The sequence below is a fragment of the Myxine glutinosa genome, chromosome 14 (genome assembly GCF_964187855.1).
Source record: "Myxine glutinosa chromosome 14, kmMyxGlut1.1, whole genome shotgun sequence".
NCBI classification, from domain to species: Eukaryota; Metazoa; Chordata; class Myxini; order Myxiniformes; family Myxinidae; genus Myxine; species Myxine glutinosa.
This window is the reverse complement of record NC_136274.1, coordinates 38,336,424-38,360,587: the sequence shown is the minus strand read 5'-3', so window position 1 is coordinate 38,360,587 and position 24,164 is coordinate 38,336,424. Positions and strand designations below refer to the sequence as shown.

Below are 24,164 nucleotides of genomic sequence, written 5' to 3'. Positions count from 1 at the left end.
TATTCCCCCTTGTAACCTCGCCGTATTATTTCTCACCTCTTTCTCTATACGCTTTTCGCCTCGCTTTACCTCCTCGCGTACCCCCGAGACCTCCTCACTTACACCTCGTCGTATCTCCTCCTTTATCTCCTCCATCTGGTTCCCCATCTGTTCGATTTCCCGGGCGGATTGCTCCCCTATTTCCCGTAATTTGTCTTCCATCCTATTTTCTAACCCCATTAACCCATTTTTCACCCCCTCTAACTGATTCTCCTGGGCAGCCATTCTATTTTCCACCCCCGTTAACCCATTCTTTACCTCTTTTATCCCATTGTCTAACCCCTCAATTTTAGCTTCTAGCCGTTCCCCCATTTCTCCCATTTTGCCCCCCATCTCGCCCATTACCCCCATTTTGCCCCCCAATTCGTCCCTCATTGCCCCAATTTTGCCCCCCAATTCGTCCCTCATTGCCCCCATACTGTTTTTCAAACCTCCAATTTGGTCTCCCATTTGTCCCATAAGGGCCCCATCATTCTGTTTTCCATCTCTTCACTATCAGCCCTCCTTCTGTCTTCCATTTCTTCGCTATTCTTGTCCATAAGGGCCTTCATTTGTATTAAAAAAAGGTTCAAATCCACCAGTGGCGCTGCTACGGTCGCGGGCGCGGTCGCCGTAGCCATGTGCGAGGCGCCATTTTGCGCGCCCGTACCCTCATGCGCGAGAGCGCCATTTTGTGTATCTGATACCCCCTCAACCGCCTCCTCATTGCTCCCCTCCATTTGATCCTAGGTTACTCCTAACCCCTCCTCTAGCTCACCCACCGGCATCCGATCGCCTTGACCAGCCATGGCGTGATTTCAAAATTCGGGTTTTTATTTTACAACAAAACAAATTTCACAGTTAATAATTTCGAGCGCGTGAAGCGCGCTTCGGGTCCAATCCCACTCCTGACACCAAATGTTACGGACACGGCTAAAGATGTTGCTTGACCGAGCGTAATGGCCGCCGTGTTCGTACAGTTGACCCGATTACCCCGAACGTTGGCCAAATCGCGTCACAGATATTCAATTGGGGAAAACTCTAAAGCGATCGAATGGAAAGAGGAAGAAGAGGACGAAGACGTACAGAAGAGGAACAGGATTTATTATTTATACCACACAAACGAAAAGGAGCAGTCAAGGTTATTTACAGCAGGTGACACAGTGCAAAGATTAGCTTATCTAACTGGCTTACTTAGGCCCAGACAGACCACGGACAAACGGACAAGGCTGACTCCCACAGGGATTGATGGCAGGTAGACCGATGGCACAAGGTGCACCTTGGCCCGGGGACAGGATACAGCTCAGTCTTTGGGAGGTCTTTCTTAATGGCAGAGGTCTCTCGGTGCTCGGAGGATGCGTCCTTTCTCCTTCAGCTCTGCGCGCATCTCCCGTCACCACTCCCCCTGCTGCGCATGCTCAACGGGGAGTGACACGCCCTCGGCTGGTTGGCTCCGCCCCACTGGGCCCGGTCCGCCGCTTCCATTGGGTGCGGGGGTTACCGGGCTCCGCCCTTGACGAGCAGCTGACAGGGAGCCCCTTTTTGGTAACCCCGTTGAGCACATGTTCGATGGCGGCTCGTTGGGAAGGCCTGGTGCCCTCCCAACACCCCCTACCAACCAAGCCGGAGTGAGGACACGCACTTCCCGCGCCCGCTGCTGCCGTTGCTGTTGTTGTTGTTGTTGTTGTTGCTGAACCGTGAGGAAGAGCTGCGGGGAGGTATCGGGAGGTCCTAAACTTCCTAACGGTGCCATACAATCACATTCTGGTGCAACAAAGGGTCAGAATTAATGGAAACGAGTCCTTAACTGACATAGACTAAGAATAACTAGCAAGATGTCCTATAGTTGTCTTACATGAGATGCGGTAAACCTGGGCACGACATTTAATGGGGGAAATAGGGGGAGGTCGGGTCTACAGAGTGTTGTTTACAGAAAATGGGACTAGGGAATGGGGGATTGGGGATAGTTGGGAAGTATTGAGGAAATAGGGGAATATTTACAAGCGGATATGGATGGATGCAAATCCCATATCCGCAACAATATATATATATATATATATATATATATATATATATATACATAGACATATACATACAGACAGACAGACCGATAGACACAACTACATACAGACACAAAGACAAGGGAATTGCAATAGTCTCGCATCCCCTTTAGAGCGAGGCTAATTATCTCCTTACCACCGAAAGGCATTTTCGTTACAATATATATGAGGAATAAAAGTGTTCTAATAAACTATCTTGGTGCAGTCCAGCCTCCACTACGAGAAGGAAGGAAAGGATTCTCTTGATAACACAAAGCTGACTGTGGGAAGTCACAAGGTCTGGTATGGAGGGAACATTGTATGCTGAAGACAGTGAGCATTATCGAATGGCTGATGTAAGTCCAGGGAAACGGGCCCAACCTGTTGTTCTATGCAACTATGTCATGAACTGGGGTTTTGGTACGATTCCAAGGGTGCAATCTGTACTTCTCTTCTGAGAAATGTCTATATACATATATATATATATATATATATATATATATATATATATATATATATACATATATATATATATATATATAATATATGTGTGTGTGTGTGTGTGTGTGTGTGTGTGTGTGTGTGTGTACATACAGTTGTGGCCAAAAAATATTGGAACCCTTGCACCTTTTTCAAATAACTCACAATTTTCTCTAAAAATAAGTTGAAATTGACAAAGGTATTTGGTCTCCACAATTCTTTATTTCACTGTTAACATTACAGAACCTTTGTTTTTGATTCAGAACTTAATATATCCTTTTAAATCAGAAAATAAAAAGAAATGGCAGACAAATTTATTGACACCATGGACTTAATATTTGGTAGCACAGCTTTTGGACAAATTACCTGCAGTCAAGCGCTTCCTACAGCCATGAATGAGTTTCCGACACCTCTACTGGCAGTTTGTCCCACTCTTCTTCTGCAAACTGCTCCAGTTCTCCCAGATTTGAAGGGTGCTTCTCCCAACTGCTGTTTTCAGATCTCCCCACAGGTGTTCAATGGGATTTAGATCTGGATTAATTGCTTGCCACTTCAGAACAGTCCAGTGTTTTGTCTTGAACCATTCCTGGGTGTTTTTGAAGGGTGTTTGGGGTCATTGCCCAGCTGCAAGACCCATAACCTTCGACAGCGACCCAGCTTTCTGACACTGGGTTGAACATTGCACTCCAAAATACCTTAGTAATCTCCTGATATCATGATGCCATGCACACATTCAAGGCACCCAGTGCCAGAGGCAGCATAGCAACCCCAAAACATCACTGAACCTCCTCCATGTTTGACTGCAGGGAAGGTGTTCTTTTCTTTGAAGGCTTCATTTTGTTTTCTGTAGATATAGAGATGATGCAATTTACCAAAAAGCTCTAATTTTGTCTTATCTATCCTGTCCACAGGACATTCTTCCAGAACAATTTTGACTTGTTCATGTGTGTTTTGGCAAACTCCAGTCGGGCTCTCTCAGCAGTGGGGTCCTCCTTGGTCTCCTACCATAGAACCCCCTTTCATTGAGTTGGTGACCGGTGTTGCGAGTTGAAACAGTCGTACCTTGTGTTGAAGGTCAGCTTGAATCTGTTTGGCAGTTGGTTGAGGTGCTTTCTGCACCATTTGAACAATCCTTCGATGCAATCTTTGATCAGGTTTTCTCTTGCAGCCACGTCCAGGGAGGTTGGCTCCAGTACCATGGGCCTTAAACTTCCTGATAACATTGCATATGGTGGATACAGGAACATCAAGGTCTGTGGAGATGGACTTGTAGCCTTGAGATTGTCCATGCTGGGCTACAATCTTGTTTGTATCTGACCTCCTCAGACAATTCTCTCGTTTTATTTCTTTTCTCCATGCTCATTGCGGTACCCACAGTGACACAAAACAGCAGAATGACTCTTTTTCTCCATTTAAAATGGTTGATTGAGTGATTTTTATATTGCAGGCACCTGCAACTCACCATAGGTAAGTTCCATTCCAAAGTAAAGGAGAATCATCTGCTTGAAATCTAATTATTTATAACAACTTCGAAAAGGTGCCAATAATATTGTCCGGGCCATTTTAGGATTTATGTGTGGAATAAGCTAAGATTTAGTAATTCTTTCAGCTTTTTTGTTTTGTTCCACTGAAAACCAAAGAAATACAAATGTGGATAACAAAATATTTTTTAATTTCAACAATTTTCTGGAAGAAATGGTGTATTATTTGAAGAAAGTGCAAGGGTGCCAATATTTTTGGCTATGACTATATATATATATATATATATATATATATATATATATATATATATATATATATATATATATATATATATATATATATATATATATATATATATATTGTTGCGGATCTCGGGTTATGGTGCTCCCCTTACCGAGGGGGGGTTAATCCCCTCGTCTATTAAGCTGGCCGTCCGAGTCCTGGAGCTATGACGTCACTTCCGGTCAGCGCTGAATAGGGTGGTAGGCCAATTGCTCCTATTACCTAATTACCAGCGCCTTCCGGTAAGCGAGGAAATGAGCCCCGCCCAAGCCGCGGCTGTAATAGACACGCCGAGCGAAGCGAGCCACGACTCAGGCCGTTAACAAAGACTAGACCCGATTATAAGCGGTTCCTATATCGTGCCACCGGTATTCAATTGGGAAAAGACTAAAGCGATCGGATGAGAAGAAATCAGATAAAGGAGGAACACAGAATTTATTATACAAGAATGAAAGAGGAAACGAAAGAGGTAATGTACAGTTGAAGAGGAAGAAGCAGTAACACAGGGCAGCCTTATACAGTCTTATATTATCACTCCCAGGACAGAACAAACACACTTACACGAAAAGGTGGTGGTGGTGGTGGGAAGGGAGAGAAGGGTCCAGGCAGGTGGTAGGTAGGTGTCGATGGTAGGCGGTGAGGTCCGGCTCCGACCTCGCGCTCCGGGTGTTCACTCGTACCGTGGAAACGAGCGGCCGGCAGCTTCGCGTGGCGTTTAACGTGAGCGGACAATTATATCGCGGGGGGGAAGACTGGGATGCGGCGTACGTAATAAATCGACCCTTAGCCTTCGGCCAGTTGTGCACGCCTCCAACAGTTCGTAAACGGCAAGCAAGGACTCTTCTCATCTGTTCAAGTCATTCTCCCGGGCACCTCTCTTCTCTCACTCATCTCTCTGGCTCATCTCTTTGGCTCATCCCCCCGAAGTAGTCCCACGCAGCCGCTTATATCGCCCACTCGCGTATCAAGCTGCTTGCCTTTTGGATCCGCCTACCGGTGGCCTCGGCTCTGAGTGGTCGCAAGCGCTCACCGGTCCGCCCCTTGATGGGGCGTTGAGGGGCCACGCCTTCGTTCTTGGCAGCCGCCCTTCCTCTCCAGCTTGACCGCGTGTGTAATGGCGGCTGAGCCAGGCAGCGAACGCTCCTGGCAAGCAAGGGAGCCCAATTTGGAGAAAGGCTACGCCGCAACATGAATGGAATTGGAAAAAGGGGCCTAGGTTATTTGATTAATACAACGCAGAGTCAAACTATTGGGAACAGATCCTTAGCTGAAACATAGACTAATCAAACAACTAAAGAAGATCCTATGGTGCTCTACGTGTTGCAATATGACCTAACTAGGGTGCGACCTTTGACCTTTACACCAAAAATGGGAGTATTTACAGGGGATTATTTATAAGGGATTAATACAATATTTACAAAGTGGAGGGTTCTAAAAACCACAACAATATATATATATATATATATATATATATATATATATATATATATATATATATATATATATATATATATATATATATATATATATATACAGTCACGTGAAAAAGTAAGTACACCCCATGTAAAGTTTTGACTTTTTCAACATATTTCCACATACAGCTATTTGATCTTCATTTCAACAATATTGAGAGATAAAGGTGACATAATATAACAAATATCATGAAACATTTACATTTTGTAGGCCATTGTATAATTTAAATAAACATAAATGCAAATTTCGCATGTGGAAAAAGTAAGTACACCCATACATTTATCACTACTTCAAATACCTAAAATTAGAATCAGGTGCACCAGCTGAGGTGCAAATGATTAGAACATCGTTAGAGAGGATCTTGGAGGAACCTGTCTTATTTAAACGTCAGACATTTAGTTTGGTTTGCTCTTTGTTGTGGAAGTGTGCAGCGTCACCATGCCTAGATCAAAAGAGCTCTCTGAGGCCTTCAGAAAGAAGGTTATAGATGCCTACGAGTCTGGGAAGGGATTTAAAAAGATCTCCAAACAATTTGAAATCAATCATTCGACTGTCCGGAAGATCATCTACAAGTGGAGAAGATTCCAAACAACTGCTAACTTGTTAAGGCCAGGCCGCCCCAGCAAGTTCAGCCTGAGAGCAGACCGCAAGATGCTGAAAGAAGTCTCTGTGAACCCCAGAATGTCATCACAGGACCTACAGGTAGCTCTTGCCACTGTTGATGTCAAAGGGCACGAGTCTACCATTAGAAAGAGGCTGCACAAATTTGATCGACATGGGAGGTGTGCCAGGAGGAAACCTTTGCTGTCCAGAAAGAACATCAGGGCAAGACTAAAGTTTGCCGATGAACACCGAGGCAAAGACCAGCACTTCTGGAACAATATGCTCTGGACAGATGAATCAAAGGTAGAGCTATTTGGCCAAAGTACCAGAAGACATGTTTGGCGAAAACCAAAGACAGCATTTGCCCACAAGAACCTGATACCAACTGTATAGCATGGTGGTGGAAATATTATGGTTTGGGGCAGCTTTGCTACATCAGGGCCTGGACAGCTCACCGTCATATAATCCACTATGAATTCTTCATTGTACCAGAGGGTGCTTGAGGATAATGTGAGGCCATCTGTCGGAAAGTTGAAGCTCAACCGAAGGTGGACCTTGCAACATGACAATGACCCTAAACATACCAGTAAATACACCAAGGAATGGCTGAAAAGAAAGAAATGGAGGGTTCTGGAATGGCCAAGTCAAAGCCCGGATCTAAATCCCATCGAGATGTTGTGGGGGGATTTGAAACGAGCTGTGCATACAAGAAACCCCTCAAACATCGCACAGCTGAAAGAATTCTGCATGGAGGAGTGGGCAATAATTTCTCCCAGTCGATGTCAGAGACTGGTAGACAGTTATAAGACACGCCTACTTGAAGTTGTTTCTGCCAAAGCGGACAATACCACCTATTAGAGCCAAGGGTGTATACTTGTCCACATGCGAAATTTGCATTTATGTTTATTTAAATTATACAATGGACAACAAAATGTAAATGTTTTATGATATTTGTTATATTATATCACCTTTATCTATCAATATTGTTGAAATGAAGATCAAATAGCTGTATGTTGAAATATGTTGAAAAAGTCAAAACTTTACATGGGGTGTACTTACTTTTTCACGTGACTGTATATGCTTTGCCCCTGACCAAAGCTGATGATGCTTTGTTGATAAATTTTTTTTTTAGAAAAAAAACAACTCAACATTATGACAATTCCAAACATAACATGTGCCTTACCTGGAAGATAAGCGAACATGGGAATGTTTCTCCAAAACACAAACATACACCTTCAGTTTGAACCAGAGGCCGAAATGTAACGTCATACAAAAGGCCTGTGCATCCTGATCGACCAAAAGCCAAATTTCATTCTCTTAAAACCAAGGTGAATATTCAAACCTTTATGACAAAGGCAAAGACTTGCACTTTCAAAATTGTAAATGTTAAAAGTTGTCCAAACAATACATGTTGTAAAAACCAGAGTTACAACATTGTCTCAGAGATTGTGAGTTTAATTCTGAATCGATCTCCAGCAATACCTGTAAGAAAATCAACAAGCAACATATCAATATTCAGCATTCATAGGAATCAGTAATGGATTTGCAACTAGCACAAGCAAGCCTGGAACAAAGAGTAATACGCACCATCTAAGTATGCACAACATTACACAGAATAAATGTCACAGGAATGATCGTAGCGCTGTCTGTCCGAGTTATTATAACTGCCACGCAGCGGACAGAGGCCGCATAACACCTGGGTTCAACTTAGGCACAATTTCATTACAATACACAAGTAGTTTGACCCTATAAGGTCAAAGGGCAAGGTGCAAGCTAAAAGAAACCCCCACAAAAAAGCTGTTTTTGGCTTGAAACCAACAGTTTTCTTCCTTCTGCTTCCTTCCTTGCTATTTTCTACCATAAGGAAGACAAAATAGGCCTTAAAAGGTAAAGTGGCGACAACTGTAAAATGTTAACAACAAAATGCATGAGAGTTTATAAAAGTAAATATTTAATTGGCCTCGCCCAAAACGTCATCAACTAGATCAGCGCTCGGTAGAGCACGTCGCGTACCTCTGCCAGATTGAACAGTTTATGGTTGGTATCCCACTGATAGGCCAGATCTGGATCCGTACCTGAACCAAAATCGAATCAATTTGTCCTTTTCCCCCCAACCTGTCCACCCAACACACACCCAACCTGTCCACCAGGTTTCGGCCGAATCAGTCCACAACCTTTTGAGATGTCCTGTTCACAAACAAACAAACAGACAGACAATGGTGAAAATATAACCTCCATCCACCTTCGGTGGCGGAGGTAATGATGAGAGAATGGATTGACCAATCACGGTTGGGGAAACCATACAGGAGAAATCATTTTGTTGTTGATCCAGGATTTCTGGATTTCTCTCCTGGATTTCTATCCTTGACTGAATTCTACAATCCTGAGAGAGATCTCTCCGAAGAGTTAATAATGAAAACAACTAATATGGAGCAATGTTCAAACCAGGTAATGTTTTACAGCTTGAATCTTGAACTTTGTTCACTTGGAAAAGTTATTTTGGACTAAATCTGAATTTCAAGAATTGTGGTGTGTGCGCCAATGAAAGTCAGTACATAAAGGTTTGGTCTTGTTAACCCATCTGAGACTTGCAAATCAAATTAATGTTTCAAAATTTCTACCTGAACATACCGAGATCTTTGTAAAAATGTAGAGGAGCAGAGAGAGGACAGACAGGTAAACCCTGATACGCTGCCCTCCAAAACGCTTCTTCAGATATTCCGGCATGGTTATCACCTGGAACAAAGCAAGGTAAACTTTCAGCAGCTCAACGGACCAGAAGAACACAAGATGTTCTTATTGTTCACCATCGTTAGGTGCAGTTTAGGGCAGGTATATTAAGAGTGAAAATGAGATTCGTTTCATTAGCTTTTAATGACTGTTTAATTAACTTTAAATAAACTAATAAAGACGATGAACGTTGCTGGCTATTGGTGAATGAAGTATCTGCAAATGGAGAAGTCGAATATCAAGAATGGGAAGGTAATAAACTCCACAACTTCATGTTGTATTTCGTGTTAAACCGCACAACAAACAAACGCGAAACAAACATATTGGCAGAAAAGAATGTTTTCAAATCAACTTGTAATGGAGTTTTGACTTGCACTTCCTGTCCACACTCCTGAACCTGCATTTCTTCCACCTATCTATACTACCTGTTGTGTTTACAACTATCGGAGATGCCTCGCGGTGGTTGTACCCCCCAAATACACGTCGGGGGCCAAATCTTCCCCATTCTTCCCTGCTGCCCGGATTCGTCAGGGCAGCGTAGTCACGGTCAGAGAGCTGATTGGTCCCCCATGGACCGGCCCTTTCCCTCTTTCCTCCCTCTATCTCTCTCTCTCTCTCTCTCTAACTATATTGTGGCCCTGTCTTTATGAAGGTGGGGACACAGCATCCAGGATGTCGGGGCTCCTGCGAGATCGATTGGCTGGGCTGTTTTCGTGCTGGGGGCTTGTTCAGAGAACTGTCTGGGGCAATACAACTACAACAACAACGACCTATTGTGTTTTTAATCCACATCTCCCAACATCCGCTTCTTTTTCGCCTCCCCACGCCCCTCCCACTCCCCCCTCCCTTCCTGACCAGTCCATACACCCCACCACAAACACACATTCACTTGTAAAGCTCTCCTACCTTTCTTGTCTGTCTTAGGTCGGTGGTCACATGGGTTTCAGTCACATTCCGTTTGGCAATATACCGTTAACAGTTTATAAACTTGTTTTTATTTACTCTTATTCATTTCTGTCATGATGCAATGAAGAACCGCATTTTTCAGGCACTGTGGTCCCCTTTTTCAAGCAATGTTTTATGGCCGGATGCCCTTCCTGCCGCCAACCCTGTTAGTCGCCTCTTGCGACACACAGGGAATTACCAGTGAACTGGTACTCCATTTGCCGACCTCGGAGGGATGACAGGCTGAGTCAATCCCCCCTGGCGTTAATTCAGCGATCAACCGGGATTTGAACCCAGGATCCTAGGATCCCCAGCCACACCCTAAACGCTAAACCAACACCAGGCTTTATCATGATGCAATGGAGGTGTCATAATGCAATGCATGGTCGTCGAGGTTCCTGAAAGGACGAGAGCAGAATTAAATGGAAGCAGAATGGAAAGGGGAAACATCAACACTAAATATCAGAGTAGAAGTGAGAGTGAGATCAAAGGGAGGGGGAGAAGGACACATGGGGTGAAGAAGATGAACTCAAACTGAATGAAACACAAGAAGAAGAGGAAGTGGAAATCAGGGATGAAACAGAAAAGGAACAAATCAACCGACAACAAACAAACAAAGAGAGGTGAGGGGGGGAGGGGGGAGGGGGGCGGGGAAACAATTACCTGGAAAAAGGGATTTCCTGGCAATGGGATCATTTGGGTTATAAGAGATCATGCGTTTGGATGGGGTATGACCTGAGGTCATGGTGAACAGCTGCATTGAAGCCCTGGAGGAAAGACTGGACTAAACAGACTGGGGAAGTTGGTTCCACAGGTTGGTAAAAAGAAGAACAAAGAAGTGGAGGTGAGCAGTGTTCCTGGATTTTGGGAGTTTAGCTAAAAGACGGTTACGAGTAGACCAGGTGCGACCTGCAGAACCTGCAGGCAAAAGGTACAGAGCTGAGAGAGGGCAGAGGGTGCAAGACCAAAAAGGAGGCGGTATAATACAGAGAGTATATAATACCAAAAAGGAGGCGGTATAATACAGAGAGTATATAATACCAAAAAGGAGGCGGTATAATACAGAGTATATAATACCAAAAGGAGGCGGTATAATACAGAGTATATAATACCAAAAAGGAGGCGGTATAATACAGAGTATATAATAAAGCGCGGCGTTACGCGCGCTGCTTGTGAGCAAGGAGGAAGCGGACAAGCGGTAACATATAAACGTCTTTATTGTAAGACTACACTGTAACACTGTACTCCTCCGGGCTGGTCGCCCGGGGTATATCATGAGGCCACGCCTACCCCTCGGGCGTGGCCACCGCCCACTTGGTGCGTGGAATGATGTTACCACGCCAGTGGGCTTTTGTGTCCGCCACACGCACCCCCCCAGAATTCCCGCGCACCTGGAGGGCCAGTTTGCGGGGCAGACGAATGACCCGGCCGAAGCGCCCCCTGGCGATCGGCGGCGTCCGGGGTGCAGGGATGCCAGGTGGGATGCCCCTGGCTGCCCCTGGGATGGGTGCAGGACCGGGGGGCGGCGTGGCGGCGGGGCTGGGCGGTGCCGGGGGTCCGCCCGCAAGAGGGCGGCCCCGACGTGGGGGTCGGGCCACTGGCGGTGGATGGTCCACATCGAGGTGGGCCGGCTTGAGGCGGTCTACCGAAACGCGGTCAGGAGTACCGCCGATGTCCAGGGTGAAGTGCTTCGCCCCGGTCTCCAGCACGCGGAAAGGCCCGTCGTACGGGGGCCGCAGTGGTGTCCGATGGGCATCGTGGCGGACGAAGACGTACTCCGCCGTGCGAAGCTCCGGGGCGACGTGCGTCGGTGGGTGCCCGTGGCATGCCGTTGGCACCGGGGCGAACCTCTGGGCGGTCTCTTGCAGAGCGGAGCGCTGCTGTGCCGCGGACCATGGTGCCGTGGAGTCGGGGAGGAACTCGCCCGGCACCCGCAGCGGTTGCCCGAAGACCAACTCCGCCGCGGATGCGCGCAGGTCCTCCTTGGGCGCCGTCCGGAGGCCCAGCAGGACCCAGGGGAGCCTGTCGACCCAGCCGCCGTCGCGGAGGGTGGCCCGGAGCGCGGCCTTCAATGAGCGGTGAAATCGCTCACACAGGCCGTTAGCCTGGGGGTGGTAGGCCGTGGTTCGGTGCAGCCGGACCCCGAGCCCCTGCGCAACCGCCCCCCAAAGCTCCGAGGTGAACTGGGGGCCGCGGTCGGATGAGATGTCTGAGGGGGCGCCGAACCGGGCGACCCAGGTGGCGATGAAAGCCTGCGCGACATCGGCCGCCGTTGTCGACGCCAAGGGCACGGCCTCCGGCCACCGGGTGGTGCGGTCCACCATGGTGAGGACGTGGGTGAAACCCCGCGAGGGGGGCAGAGGTCCCACCAGGTCCACGTGGACGTGGTCAAACCGGCGTTCCGGCACCGTGAACGGGGCCAACGGGGCCTGGGTGTGCCGGTGCACCTTGGCGCGCTGGCACGCGAGGCATGTCCTGGCCCAGCCGCGGACGGCCTTCCGGAGGCCATGCCAGACGAACTTGTCGGCGATCAGCCTTTGGGAGGCCCTCGCGCCCGGGTGGGACAGGCCGTGGATGGCGTCAAACACCTGGCGCTGCCAGCCCGCGGGCACAATGGGGCGAGGACGCCCGAGGGAGACGTCGCACAAGAGGGCCGCGCCCGCGCCGTCGAACGGCACCTCGGTGACGCGGAGGCCCGTGACGGCGGTCCGCAAGGCCTGGACGTCGGGGTCAGCGGCCTGGTCCGCTGCCATCCGGGCATAGTCGATGCCGAGGTGGACTGCGTGGGCGACGGCCCGGGAAAGGCAATCCGCCACCGGGTTGTCCTTCCCCGCGACGTGCTGGATGTCCGTCGTGTACTCGGACACGGCCGAGAGGTGACGCTGCTGCCGGGCCGACCACGGCTCGGTGACCTTGCCCATCGCGAAGATCAGCGGCTTGTGGTCGACGAAGGCAGTGAACGCCCGGCCCTCGAGCAGATGGCGGAAGTGCCTGACCGCCAAGTGAAGTCCGAGCAACTCGCGGTCGAAGGTACTGTAACGGCGTTCGGGCGGGCGAAGCTGCCGGCTAAAGAACGCCAGCGGTTGCCAAGCTCCACGCACCCATTGCTCGTGCACCGCGCCCACCGCGTAGTCCGAGGCATCGGTGGTGAGGGCGATCGGTGCATCGGGCGCCGGGTGCGCGAGCATGGTGGCGTTAGCCAAGGCGAGCTTCGCGCCCGTGAACGCCGTGTCCATCTGCTCGGTCCAGGCGATGTCACCTTTGCCCGGCTTCCCCCGGAGGGCCTCGTGCAGGGGGCGCAGGATCTGGGCGATACGGGGCAGCAACCGATGGTAAAAGTTCACCATGCCCAGGAACTCCTGCAGCCCTCTGATCGTGTGGGGGCGCGGCAACCCCTTCACCGCCTCCACCTTGGCCGGCAGGGGGACGGCTCCGTGCCTGGTGACACGGTGCCCCAGAAAATCGATTGTGGCGGCGCCGAACCGGCACTTTGCGGGGTTCACAATCAGGCCATGCTGGCCCAGGCGTTCGAAGAGCGTGCGGAGGTGGCGTAGGTGCTCTTCGCGGGACGCGCTGGCGACGAGGATATCGTCCAGGTAGACGTAGACAAAATCCAAGTCGCGCAGGACGCTGTCCATCAGTCGCTGGAACGCCTGAGCCGCATTCTTCAGACCGAAGGGCATGCGCAGGAACTCGAAGAGTCCGAATGGCGTGATGACCGCCGTCTTCGGGACGTCCTCCGGCCTGACGGGGACCTGATGGTAGCCGCGTATGAGGTCCACCTTCGAGAAGAAGGACCTGCCCGCCAAACGGGCGGAAAAGTCCTGAATGTGGGGGACGGGGTAGCAGTCGGGAGTCGTGCGTCATTGAGACGGCGATAGTCCCCGCACGGTCGCCATCCCCCCGCCGGGCTTCGGCACGATGTGCAGCGGCGACGCCCAAGCGCTCTCTGAGCGCCGAACGATGCCGAGTCGCTCCAGGGTAGCGAACTCCGCTTTTGCCACCGCCAGCTTCGTCGGCTCGAGGCGGCGTGCCCGGGCGTAGACCGGTGGCCCGACGGTGGGGATGTGATGGGCCACCCCGTGCTTGACGGCCCCCGCCGAGAAGGTGGGCCGCGTGAGGGCCGGGAAGCCGGCGAGGAGGCGGGTGAATGCGTCCGCTGCCGGAAGCGTACAGACCAACGTGGCCGGAACCGAATCGTTCGGCAAGCCGCTTGACAAGCCGCTCGTTGAGCTGGGCAACGCACATGCGAGCGAGCTGAACGTCTCGGCCTGGACAAGCCGTCTGCGCTTGACGTCGACCAGGAGCCCATTAGCGCACAGGAAGTCCGCGCCAAGCAGTGCCATGGGCACGTCGGCGGTGACGAACGTCCATCGGAAAACCTGCCCTCCCAAACCGCAGAGAGAGGCAGCGTTTTCCGTACGTACGGATGGGCGTCCCCGTTCGCGGCAAGCAGCGCGGGGCCCCCACCCGCGGCGTGCTTGTCTGACGTGCCGGCGGGAATGACACTCACCTGTGCTCCCGTGTCGCACAGGTAACGGCGCCCGGAGAAGGTGTCGTTATGAACAGCAGGCTGCTCGAACGGCCGGCGCTCATCGCCACAATTGAGCGCCGGCCCGGGCGTTTCCCGACCCGTTGAAGGAGCACGGCGGATGACACCGCCGAGCTTCGTGGCCGAACTTGGCGTGGAACCAGCACCAGGTGGTGGAGCTGAGGAGCGCGGCTGGCTCCGCCAGGCCGGTGGAGTCGACGGGTTTCCCCGCGGTGGCGGTTTTCGCCGCGGCGGTGGGCGGGGCGTGGCGGCGTTCACGAGGTGCGTATCAGCATGCTGCTGAAACTCAGCGTGCTGTAGAAGATGATGCTGTGGAACAGCAGCGTCGAAGGCCGTGATGGCCACGCCAACGCTCGCCCGCGTGTCCGAAGCGGCGAAGTACTTGTCCGCCTCGGCCGCCAATGCTCGGGGTTCCGTTAGCCCGGTCCCGGCCAACGCGAGGCGAACCTGCGCTGGAAGTTGGCGACGGAAAAGCGCCCGGAATAGCGAACCGGGGGCTTCGTCGCCCAACAGTGACAGCATATGGTCCATTCGGACCGACGGGCGCGTCTCACCGAGCTCGGGGAGATCCAGGAGGCGGTCGGCCCGTGCGTCGTCCGTGAGGCTGAACGTGGCTAGGAGTAGCCGCTTGAGTGCCTCGTACTTGTGGCCGTCCGGTGGGTGGCGAAGGACGGACACAACTCGAGCGGCCGTGCCGGGCCCGAGGGAGGCGACGACGTGGCAGTAGCGCGTGTCATCGCCGGTGAGGTGCCGAAGCTGAAATTGGGCTTCGGCCTGGACGAACCAGACTTCGGCCTGAGCCTCCCAAAATTCCGGAAGTTTGACGAAGGCGGCCATGGCGATGGCGTCGCGTGTGGAAGGATCGCTCCGGCAGATCCAACGTCGAGGGTCACCAGTAAAGCGCGGCGTTACGCGCGCTGCTTGTGAGCAAGGAGGAAGCGGACAAGCGGTAACATATAAACGTCTTTATTGTAAGACTACACTGTAACACTGTACTCCTCCGGGCTGGTCGCCCGGGGTATATCATGAGGCCACGCCTACCCCTCGGGCGTGGCCACCGCCCACTTGGTGCGTGGAATGATGTTACCACGCCAGTGGGCTTTTGTGTCCGCCACAATAATACCAAAAGGAGGCGGTATAATACAGAGTATATAATACCAAAAAGGAGGCGGTATAATACAGAGAGTATATAATACCAAAAAGGAGGCGGTATAATACAGAGAGTATATAATACCAAAAAGGAGGCGGTATAATACAGAGAGTATATAATACCAAAAAGGAGGCGGTAAAATACAGAGAGTATATAATACCAAAAAGGAGGCGGTATAATACAGAGAGTATATAATAACCAAAAAGGAGGCGGAATAATACAGAGAGTATATAATACCAAAAAGGAGGCGGTATAATACAGAGAGTATATAATACCAAAAAGGAGGCGGTATAATACAGAGAGTATATAATACCAAAAAGGAGGCGGTATAATACAGAGAGTATATAACACCAAAAAGGAGGCGGTATAGTACAGAGTATAAAATACTAAAAAGGGGGCGGTATAATACAGAGAGTATATAATACCAAAAAGGAGGCGGTATAATACAGAGAGTATATAATACCAAAAAGGAGGCGGTATAATACAGAGAGTATATAATACCAAAAAGGAGGCGGTATAATACAGAGAGTATATAATACCAAAAAGGAGGCAGTATAACACAGAGAGTATATAATACCAAAAAGGAGGCGGTATAATTCAGAGAGTATATAATACCAAAAAGGAGACGGTATAATACAGAGAGTATATAATACCAAAAAGGAGGCGGTATAATACAGAGAGTATATAATACCAAAAAGGAGGCAGTATAATACAGAGAGTATATAATACCAAAAAGGAGGCGGTATAATACAGAGAGTATATAATACCAAAAAGGAGGCGGTATAATACAGAGAGTATATAATACCAAAAAGGAGGCGGTATAATACAGGGAGTATATTGTTACGGTTTTTAGAACCGGCACTTGTAAATAATTCCCTGTAAATATTCCCATTTTCCAAAGGTCAAAGGTCGCACCCTATTTAAGCCATATGCAACACGTAGGGCACCATAGGACTTTAGTTATCTCCTTAATATGTGTTTCAGGTAAGGCTCTGTTTCCAATAGTTTGACTCTGCGTTGCATTAATCAAATAACATCGGCCCTTTTTCATCCCGTTCATTTTGCGGCTTAGCCTCCCTCCAAATTGTATTGCGCGCCTCTGCCAGCCGCAGCGCTCGCTCCAACCGCCATTAACCATGCGGTCAGAGCGGAGAAAAAGGGGGAGGAGTTATCGGAGTGAGGCATAGCCCTGTTAAGGGCGGAGTCGGTGAGCCCTCGCGACCAACCAGGGCCGAGGCGATCTCACCGGTGGGTGTGTCCTAAAAGCACGTGGCTTGATACGTGAGCGCGTAATATAAGCGCTCACGTGGGACTACTTCTAGAGTGGGAGTGAGAGACACGAGTCGGTCGGAGTTGGAGTTGTAGTCTGCCGAGTCTGAGCCTGCCGAGTCTGAGAGTCTGCCGGGGAGAGTGGCACCATTGGAGAGTCACGAGGCACGCGTCACGATTCCTTCAATTCAAGGACACAATTCCTCCCCGGTATATGAAACCTCCCCCCCCCCCCCCCCCCCCCCCCGCATGTAAGGTCCGCTCGCGCCGACAATACCAACTGCGCTGTCTGCCGGGTTTCGCCGCGGAACGGAGCGTGGACCGAAGTGGAGCGTGGACCAGAGTGGAGCGTGAACTGGGGCCGGAGCCAATGCTGGCCCATCTGCTTGGACCTTCCTTCCTGCTATTCCCCTTTCATGTAAGTCTGTTTGTGTTGTCCTGTGCGTGTTAGTTAAGACTGTATAAGGTTGCCTTGTGTCTGCTTCTTCTTCTTCCCTTGTACATGCCCTTCTTTCGTTTCCTCTTTGGGATTTTGTACGTAATTAATAAATCTCTGTTCTTCCTACCTTTTGGTTTCCTCTCCATCCGATTGCTTTCGTGATTTCTCAATTGAGTATACGTGGCACGATTACAACCGCTCAGAATCGGGTTAGTCTTTTTGCTAACGGCTCGAATCGCGTATTGCTAAACCGCTTGGCAATTTCCACCTGTCCGTGGTTCGAGCGGGAGTTATTTCCCTGCTTCGCGGAGGGATTGGCACGCAGGTATTTGGGACTCCATCTTGACCAATCACCCTGGCCAATCTCTCCCGCGGAGGAGCGTTATAACTTCCAGGACTGGGGGAACGGCCAGCTTAAAAGACATGGGGACTAAACCCCCCCCCCCCCCCCCCCCTTGGTAAGGGGAGCGCCGACCCCCGGAGCCGCAACAATATAATACCAAAAAGGAGGCAGTATAATAAAGAGAGGATATAATACCAAAAAGGAGGCACTATAATACAGAGAGTATATAATACCAAAAAGGAGGCGGTATAATACAGAGAGTACATAATACCAAAAAGGAGGCGGTATAATACAGAGTATATAATACCAAAAAGGAGGCGGTTTAATACAGAGAGTATATAATACCAAAAAGGAGGCCGAGGCACTCTTGCCAAAACAATTAACAATACATACCACTGATACTTCACGCGAATAAGATGTTTTTTTGGTTTAAGTGAAGTAAAGGAACGTGACCTACCCCAGCAGTGATGTATATGGGAACAAAGATCCAGCCGAGGATCACAACAATGAAAAGCGCCTGAAAAACAAAATGTACAACACACTGAACCGTTACCGTATGTTTGTAGCATCTTACAACTACAGGTCCATAGCCAATGCTACTCTTATTTTTCTTGTCAGTTCATGTGTTATCCATTGGACCGAGTGTGCCACCATAATCACAACTATTGTCATGTCATCATTTCCTGTGCAGCCTGTGGTTGATTGGCTGCATTATTGCTGGGAGTGCGGCAACACTGCTGATGCAATACTCCCTTTTCCCAGTAATGTGGTACTCATTTTGCCGATCTCGGAATGTCAACCCACGTGGTGTTATTTAACGGCACGAAAGGAGCTCAAACACAAAACCCTCAGATCTTAAGCCAACCACCTTCACCGTTAAGCCGACACCTGGCATTGTTCTCATATGGAACCTTGAACAAGTTTTATTTTATGTGAAGAGAGGATTATTCTGATATATATATACCACCTCTGATATATACAGTCACGTGAAAAAGTAAGTACACCCCATGTAAAGTTTTGACTTTTTCAATATATTTCAACATACAGCTATTTGATCTTCATTTCAACAATATTGAAAGATAAAGGTGATATAATATAACAAATATCATGAAACATTTACATTTTGTAGTCCATTGTATAATTTAAATAAACATAAATGCAAATTTCGCATGTGGAAAAAGTAAGTACACCCCTACATTTATCACTACTTCAAATACCTAAAATTAGAATCAGGTGCACCAGCTCAGGTGCAAATGATTAGAACATCGTTAGAGAGCATCTTGGAGGAACCTGTCTTATTTAAACCTCAGACATTTAGTTTGGTTTGCTCTTTGTTGATGAAGTGTGCGGCGTCACTATGCCTAGATCAAAAGAGCTCTCTGAGGCCTTCAGAAAGAAGGTTATAGATGCCTACGAGTCTGGGAAGGGATTTAAAAAGATCTCCAAACAATTTGAAATCAATCATTTGACTGTTCGGACGATCATCTACAAGTGGAGAAGATTCCAAACAACTCCCAACTTGTTCAGGCCAGGCCACCCCAGCAAGTTCAGCCCGAGAGCAGACTGCAAGATGCTGAAAGAAGTCTCTGAGAACCCCAGAATGTCATCATGGGACCTACAGGTAGCTCTTGCCACTGTTGATGTAAAAGTGCACGAGTCTACCATTAGAAAGAGGCTGCACAAATTTGATCTACATGGGACGTGTGCCAGGAGGAAACCTTTGCTGTCCAGAAAGAACATCAGGGCAAGACTAAAGTTTGCCAATGAACACCTAGGCAAAGACCAGCACTTCTGGAACAATGTGTTCTGGACAGATGAGTCAAAGGTAGAGCTATTTGGCCACAGTACCAGAAGACATGTTTGGCGAAAACCAAAGACAGCATTTGACCACAAGAACCTGATACCAACTGTAAAGCATGGTGGTGGAAATATTATGGTTTGGGGCAGCTTTGCTGCATCAGGGCCTGGGCAGCTCACCATCATAGAATCCACTTTGAATTCTTCATTGTACCAGAGGGTGCTTGAGGATAATGTGAGGCCATCTGTCAGAGAAGTTGAAGTTCAACCGAAGGTGGATCTTGCAACATAACAATGACCCTAAACATACCAGTAAATCCACCAAAGAATGGCTGAAAAGAAAGAAATGGAGGGTTCTGGAATGGCCAAGTCAAGGCCCGGATCTAAATCCCATCGAGATGTTGTGGGGGGATTTGAAACGAGCTGTGCATGCCAGAAACCCTCAAACATCGCACAGCTGAAAGAATTCTGCATGGAGGAGTGGGCAAAAATTTCTCCCAGTCGATGTCAGAGACTGGTAGACAGTTATAAGAAACGCCTACTTGAGGTTGTTTCTGCCAAAGGGGGCAATACCATCTATTAGAGCCAAGGGTGTACTTACTTTTTCCACATGCGAAATTTGCATTTATGTTTATTTAAATTATACAATGCACTACAAAATGTAAATGTTTCATGATATTTGTTATATTATATCACCTTTATCTATCAATATTGTTGAAATGAAGATCAAATCGCTGTATGTTGAAATATGTTGAAAAAGTCAAAACTTTACATGGGGTGTACTTACTCTTTCACGTGACTGTATATACAATATCTAAAGGAACTTGATGGAACAAGCAGGCTCTGCCGCCCTGCGGGTCTTCCGGGTGGCAGTACCCTTCTCAGCCCACCTTTGGTGGGCAATGTGCTGTGGTACATTCTTGGAAATCCACTTTACAATTTTTGACATTTTTGAAAGAAATTTTAATGATCACAACATATCATGCTCCATATCATAAGATAAACGAAGATGATGATGATGATGATGATAAAGGAACATACCACCAAAGCTTTCCACCTCTTGTCAATTTTGGAGTGTCGGAGACATACCCGCTTGCTCCATTATAGTAAGATTTCAACTACATTAACTGAGAGGCATGCACATTTTGTGTGCAAAAACAGGTCAGCTGCAACATTCAAATAATTACATGCAACATTCGATTTTGCAACAGAAGATGTACAAAAACTTGATGAAAAACCACAGACAGTTTTAATTCAGCTATGTACCATATAAGATGTCTGCCCCCCTTCATAAGGGTAGGTTTTAAGAGCCAATCTTTGAACACTCCGACTCCTCCCCTACTCTGTCTGTGCTCTGTCCCCCAAATATTCCTACAGGTCGCACAAGATCTGCCAGCAACCCTCTTCTGGTGAAACTGCCAAAATCAAGACTCTCTATTCACCTTCACTCTTTCATTCCTCTTTTTCCCACCTCTGGAACAAACTCTCTCACTCTCTTCAATCCCACTCCTCCCTCCAGGTCTTCAAAACAGCTGTTCACCACCATCTCTTATCTTTCTCCATCCAAAACCTTGATCTTTTCTACCCTCGTTAATACACCCCAAATTCACTTTCTTCAAATTCCGTTTTCTTTTCTGAAAGTCATCGTAGTATCCCTCTTGTTTATCATGTGTACCCCGCCACAGCCCTGTCCCTTCCACAGATCTCCTGATTCCCTGTTCTCTACTGTTGTTGTACTTGTGTGCTTCCCTCTCTCTTCCCCTCTTGTCTCCCACTCCCTTTATTATATGGTCCATGTGTTAGCTCTTTCAAGTACCTCAACTTATTATATGGTCCATGTGTTAGCTCTTTCAAGAAGCTCAACTTAGTATATGGTCCATGTGTTAGCTCTTTTAAGAACCTCAACCTATTATATGGTCCATGTGTTAGCTCTTTCAAGAACCTCAACTTATTTTATGGTCCATGTGTTAGCTCTTTTAAGAACCTCAACTTATTATATGGTCCATGTGTTAGCTCTTTCAAGAACCTCAACTTATTATATGGTGCATGTGTTAGCTCTTTCAAGAAGCTCAACTTATTATATGGTCCATGTGTTAGCTCTTTCAAGAAGCTCAACTTAGTATATGGTCCATGTGTTAGCTCTTTCAAGAACCTCAACTTATTATATGGTGCATGTGTTAGCTCTTTCAAGAAGCTCAACTTATTATATGGTCCATGTGTTAGCTCTTTCAAGAAGCTCAACTTAGTATATGGTCCATGTGTTAGCTCTTTCAAGAACCTCAACTTATTTTATGGTCCATGTGTTAGCTCTTTTAAGAACCTCAACTTATTATATGGTCCATGTGTTAGCTCTTTCAAGAACCTCAACTTATTATATGGTCCATGTGTTAGCTCTTTCAAGAAGCTCAACTTAGTATATGGTCCATGTGTTAGCTCTTTCAAGAACCTCAACTTATTATATGGTCCATGTGTTAGCTCTTTCAAGAACCTCAACTTATTATATGGTCCATGTGTTAGCTCTTTCAAGAAGCTCAACTTAGTATATGGTCCATGTGTTAGCTCTTTTAAGAACCTCAACCTATTATATGGTCCATGTGTTAGCTCTTTCAAGAACCTCAACTTATTTTATGGTCCATGTGTTAGCTCTTTTAAGAACCTCAACTTATTATATGGTCCATGTGTTAGCTCTTTCAAGAACCTCAACTTATTATATGGTCCATGTGTTAGCTCTTTCAAGAAGCTCAACTTAGTATATGGTCCATGTGTTAGCTCTTTTAAGAACCTCAACCTATTATATGGTCCATGTGTTAGCTCTTTCAAGAACCTCAACTTATTATATGGTCCATGTGTTAGCTCTTTCAAGAAGCTCAACTTAGTATATGGTCCATGTGTTAGCTCTTTTAACAACCTCAACCTATTATATGGTCCATGTGTTAGCTCTTTCAAGAACCTCAACTTATTATATGGTCCATGTGTTAGCTCTTTCAAGTACCTCAACTTATTTTATGGTCCATGTGTTAGCTCTTTTAAGAACCTCAACTTATTATATGGCCCATGTGTTAGCTCTTTCAAGAAGCTCAACTTATTATATGGTCCATGTGTTAGCTCTTTCAAGAAGCTCAACTTAGTATATGGTCCATGTGTTAGCTCTTTTAAGAACCTCAACCTATTATATGGTCCATGTGTTAGCTCTTTCAAGAACCTCAACTTATTATATGGTCCATGTGTTAGCTCTTTCAAGAAGCTCAACTTAGTATATGGTCCATGTGTTAGCTCTTTTAAGAACCTCAACCTATTATATGGTCCATGTGTTCGCTCTTTCAAGAACCTCAACTTATTATATGGTCCATGTGTTAGCTCTTTTAAGAACCTCAACTTATTATATGGTCCATGTGTTAGCTCTTTCAAGAACCTCAACTTATTATATGGTCTATGTGTTAGCTCTTTCAAGAACCTCAACTTATAATATGGTCCATGTGTTAGCTCTATCAAGAAACTCAACTTATTATATGGTCTATGTGTTAGCTCTTTCAAGAACCTCAACTTATTATATGGTCCATGTGTTAGCTCTTTTAAGAACCTCAACTTAGTATATGGTCTATGTGTTAGCTCTTTCAAGACCTCAACTTATTTTATGGTCGATGTGTTAGCTCTTTCAAGAAGCTCAACTTAGTATATGGTCTATGTGTTAGCTCTTTCAAGAAGCTCAACTTAGTATATGGTCTATGTGTTCGCTCTTTCAAGAAGCTCAACTTAGTATGTGGTCTATGTGTTAGCTCTTTCAAGAACCTCAACTTATTTTATGGTCTATGTGTTAGCTTTTTCAAGAAGCTCAACTTAGTATATGGTCCATGTGTTAGCTCTTTCAAGAAGCTGAACTTATTATATGGTCCATGTGTTAGCTCTTTCAAGAACCAAAACTTATTTTATGGTCCATGTGTTAGCTCTTTCAAGAAGCTCAACTTAGTATATGGTCCATGTGTTAGCTCTTTCAAGAAGCTCAACTTAGTATATGGTCTATGTGTTAGCTCTTTCAAGAACCTCAACTTTTTATATGGTCCATGTGTTAGCTCTTTCAAGAACCTCAACTTATTATATGGTCCATGTGTTAGCGTTATCAAGAACCTCAACTTATTATATGGTCCATGTGTTAGCTCTTTCAAGAAGCTCAACTTAGTATATGGTCTATGTGTTAGCTCTTTCAAGAACCTCAACTTCTTATATGGTCTATGTGTTAGCTCTTTCAAGAATCTCAACTTATTATATGGTCCATGTGTTAGCTCTTTCAAGAACCTCAACTTATTATATGGTCCATGTGTTAGCTCTTTCAAGAACCTCAACTTATTATTTGGTCCATGTGTTAGCACTATCAAGAACCTCAACTTATTATATGGTCCATGTGTTAGCTCTTTCAAGAACCTCAACTTATGATATGGTCTCTGTGTTAGCTCTTTCAAGAGCCTCAACTTATTATATGGTCTATGTGTTAGCTCTTTCAAGAACCTCAACTTATTTTATGGTCGATGTGTTAGCTCTTTCAAGAACCTCAACTTATTATATGG

General features: G+C 47.1%; 1 protein-coding gene across 1 annotated transcript in view; it reads right to left on the bottom strand.

Annotated features, from left to right (window-relative positions):
* The window catches only part of LOC144888768 (sodium/glucose cotransporter 1-like), an 83,401-nt gene that overhangs the window by 17,756 nt on the left and 41,481 nt on the right, over nucleotides 1-24,164 (bottom strand). The window contains exons 4-5 of the mRNA XM_078767961.1: nucleotides 18,263-18,322; nucleotides 9,009-9,113 (exon numbers count right to left, since the gene is read on the bottom strand). Coding sequence (XP_078624087.1) covers nucleotides 9,009-9,113; nucleotides 18,263-18,322 — 165 coding nt within the window. The remainder of the gene's footprint in view (nucleotides 1-9,008; nucleotides 9,114-18,262; nucleotides 18,323-24,164) is intronic.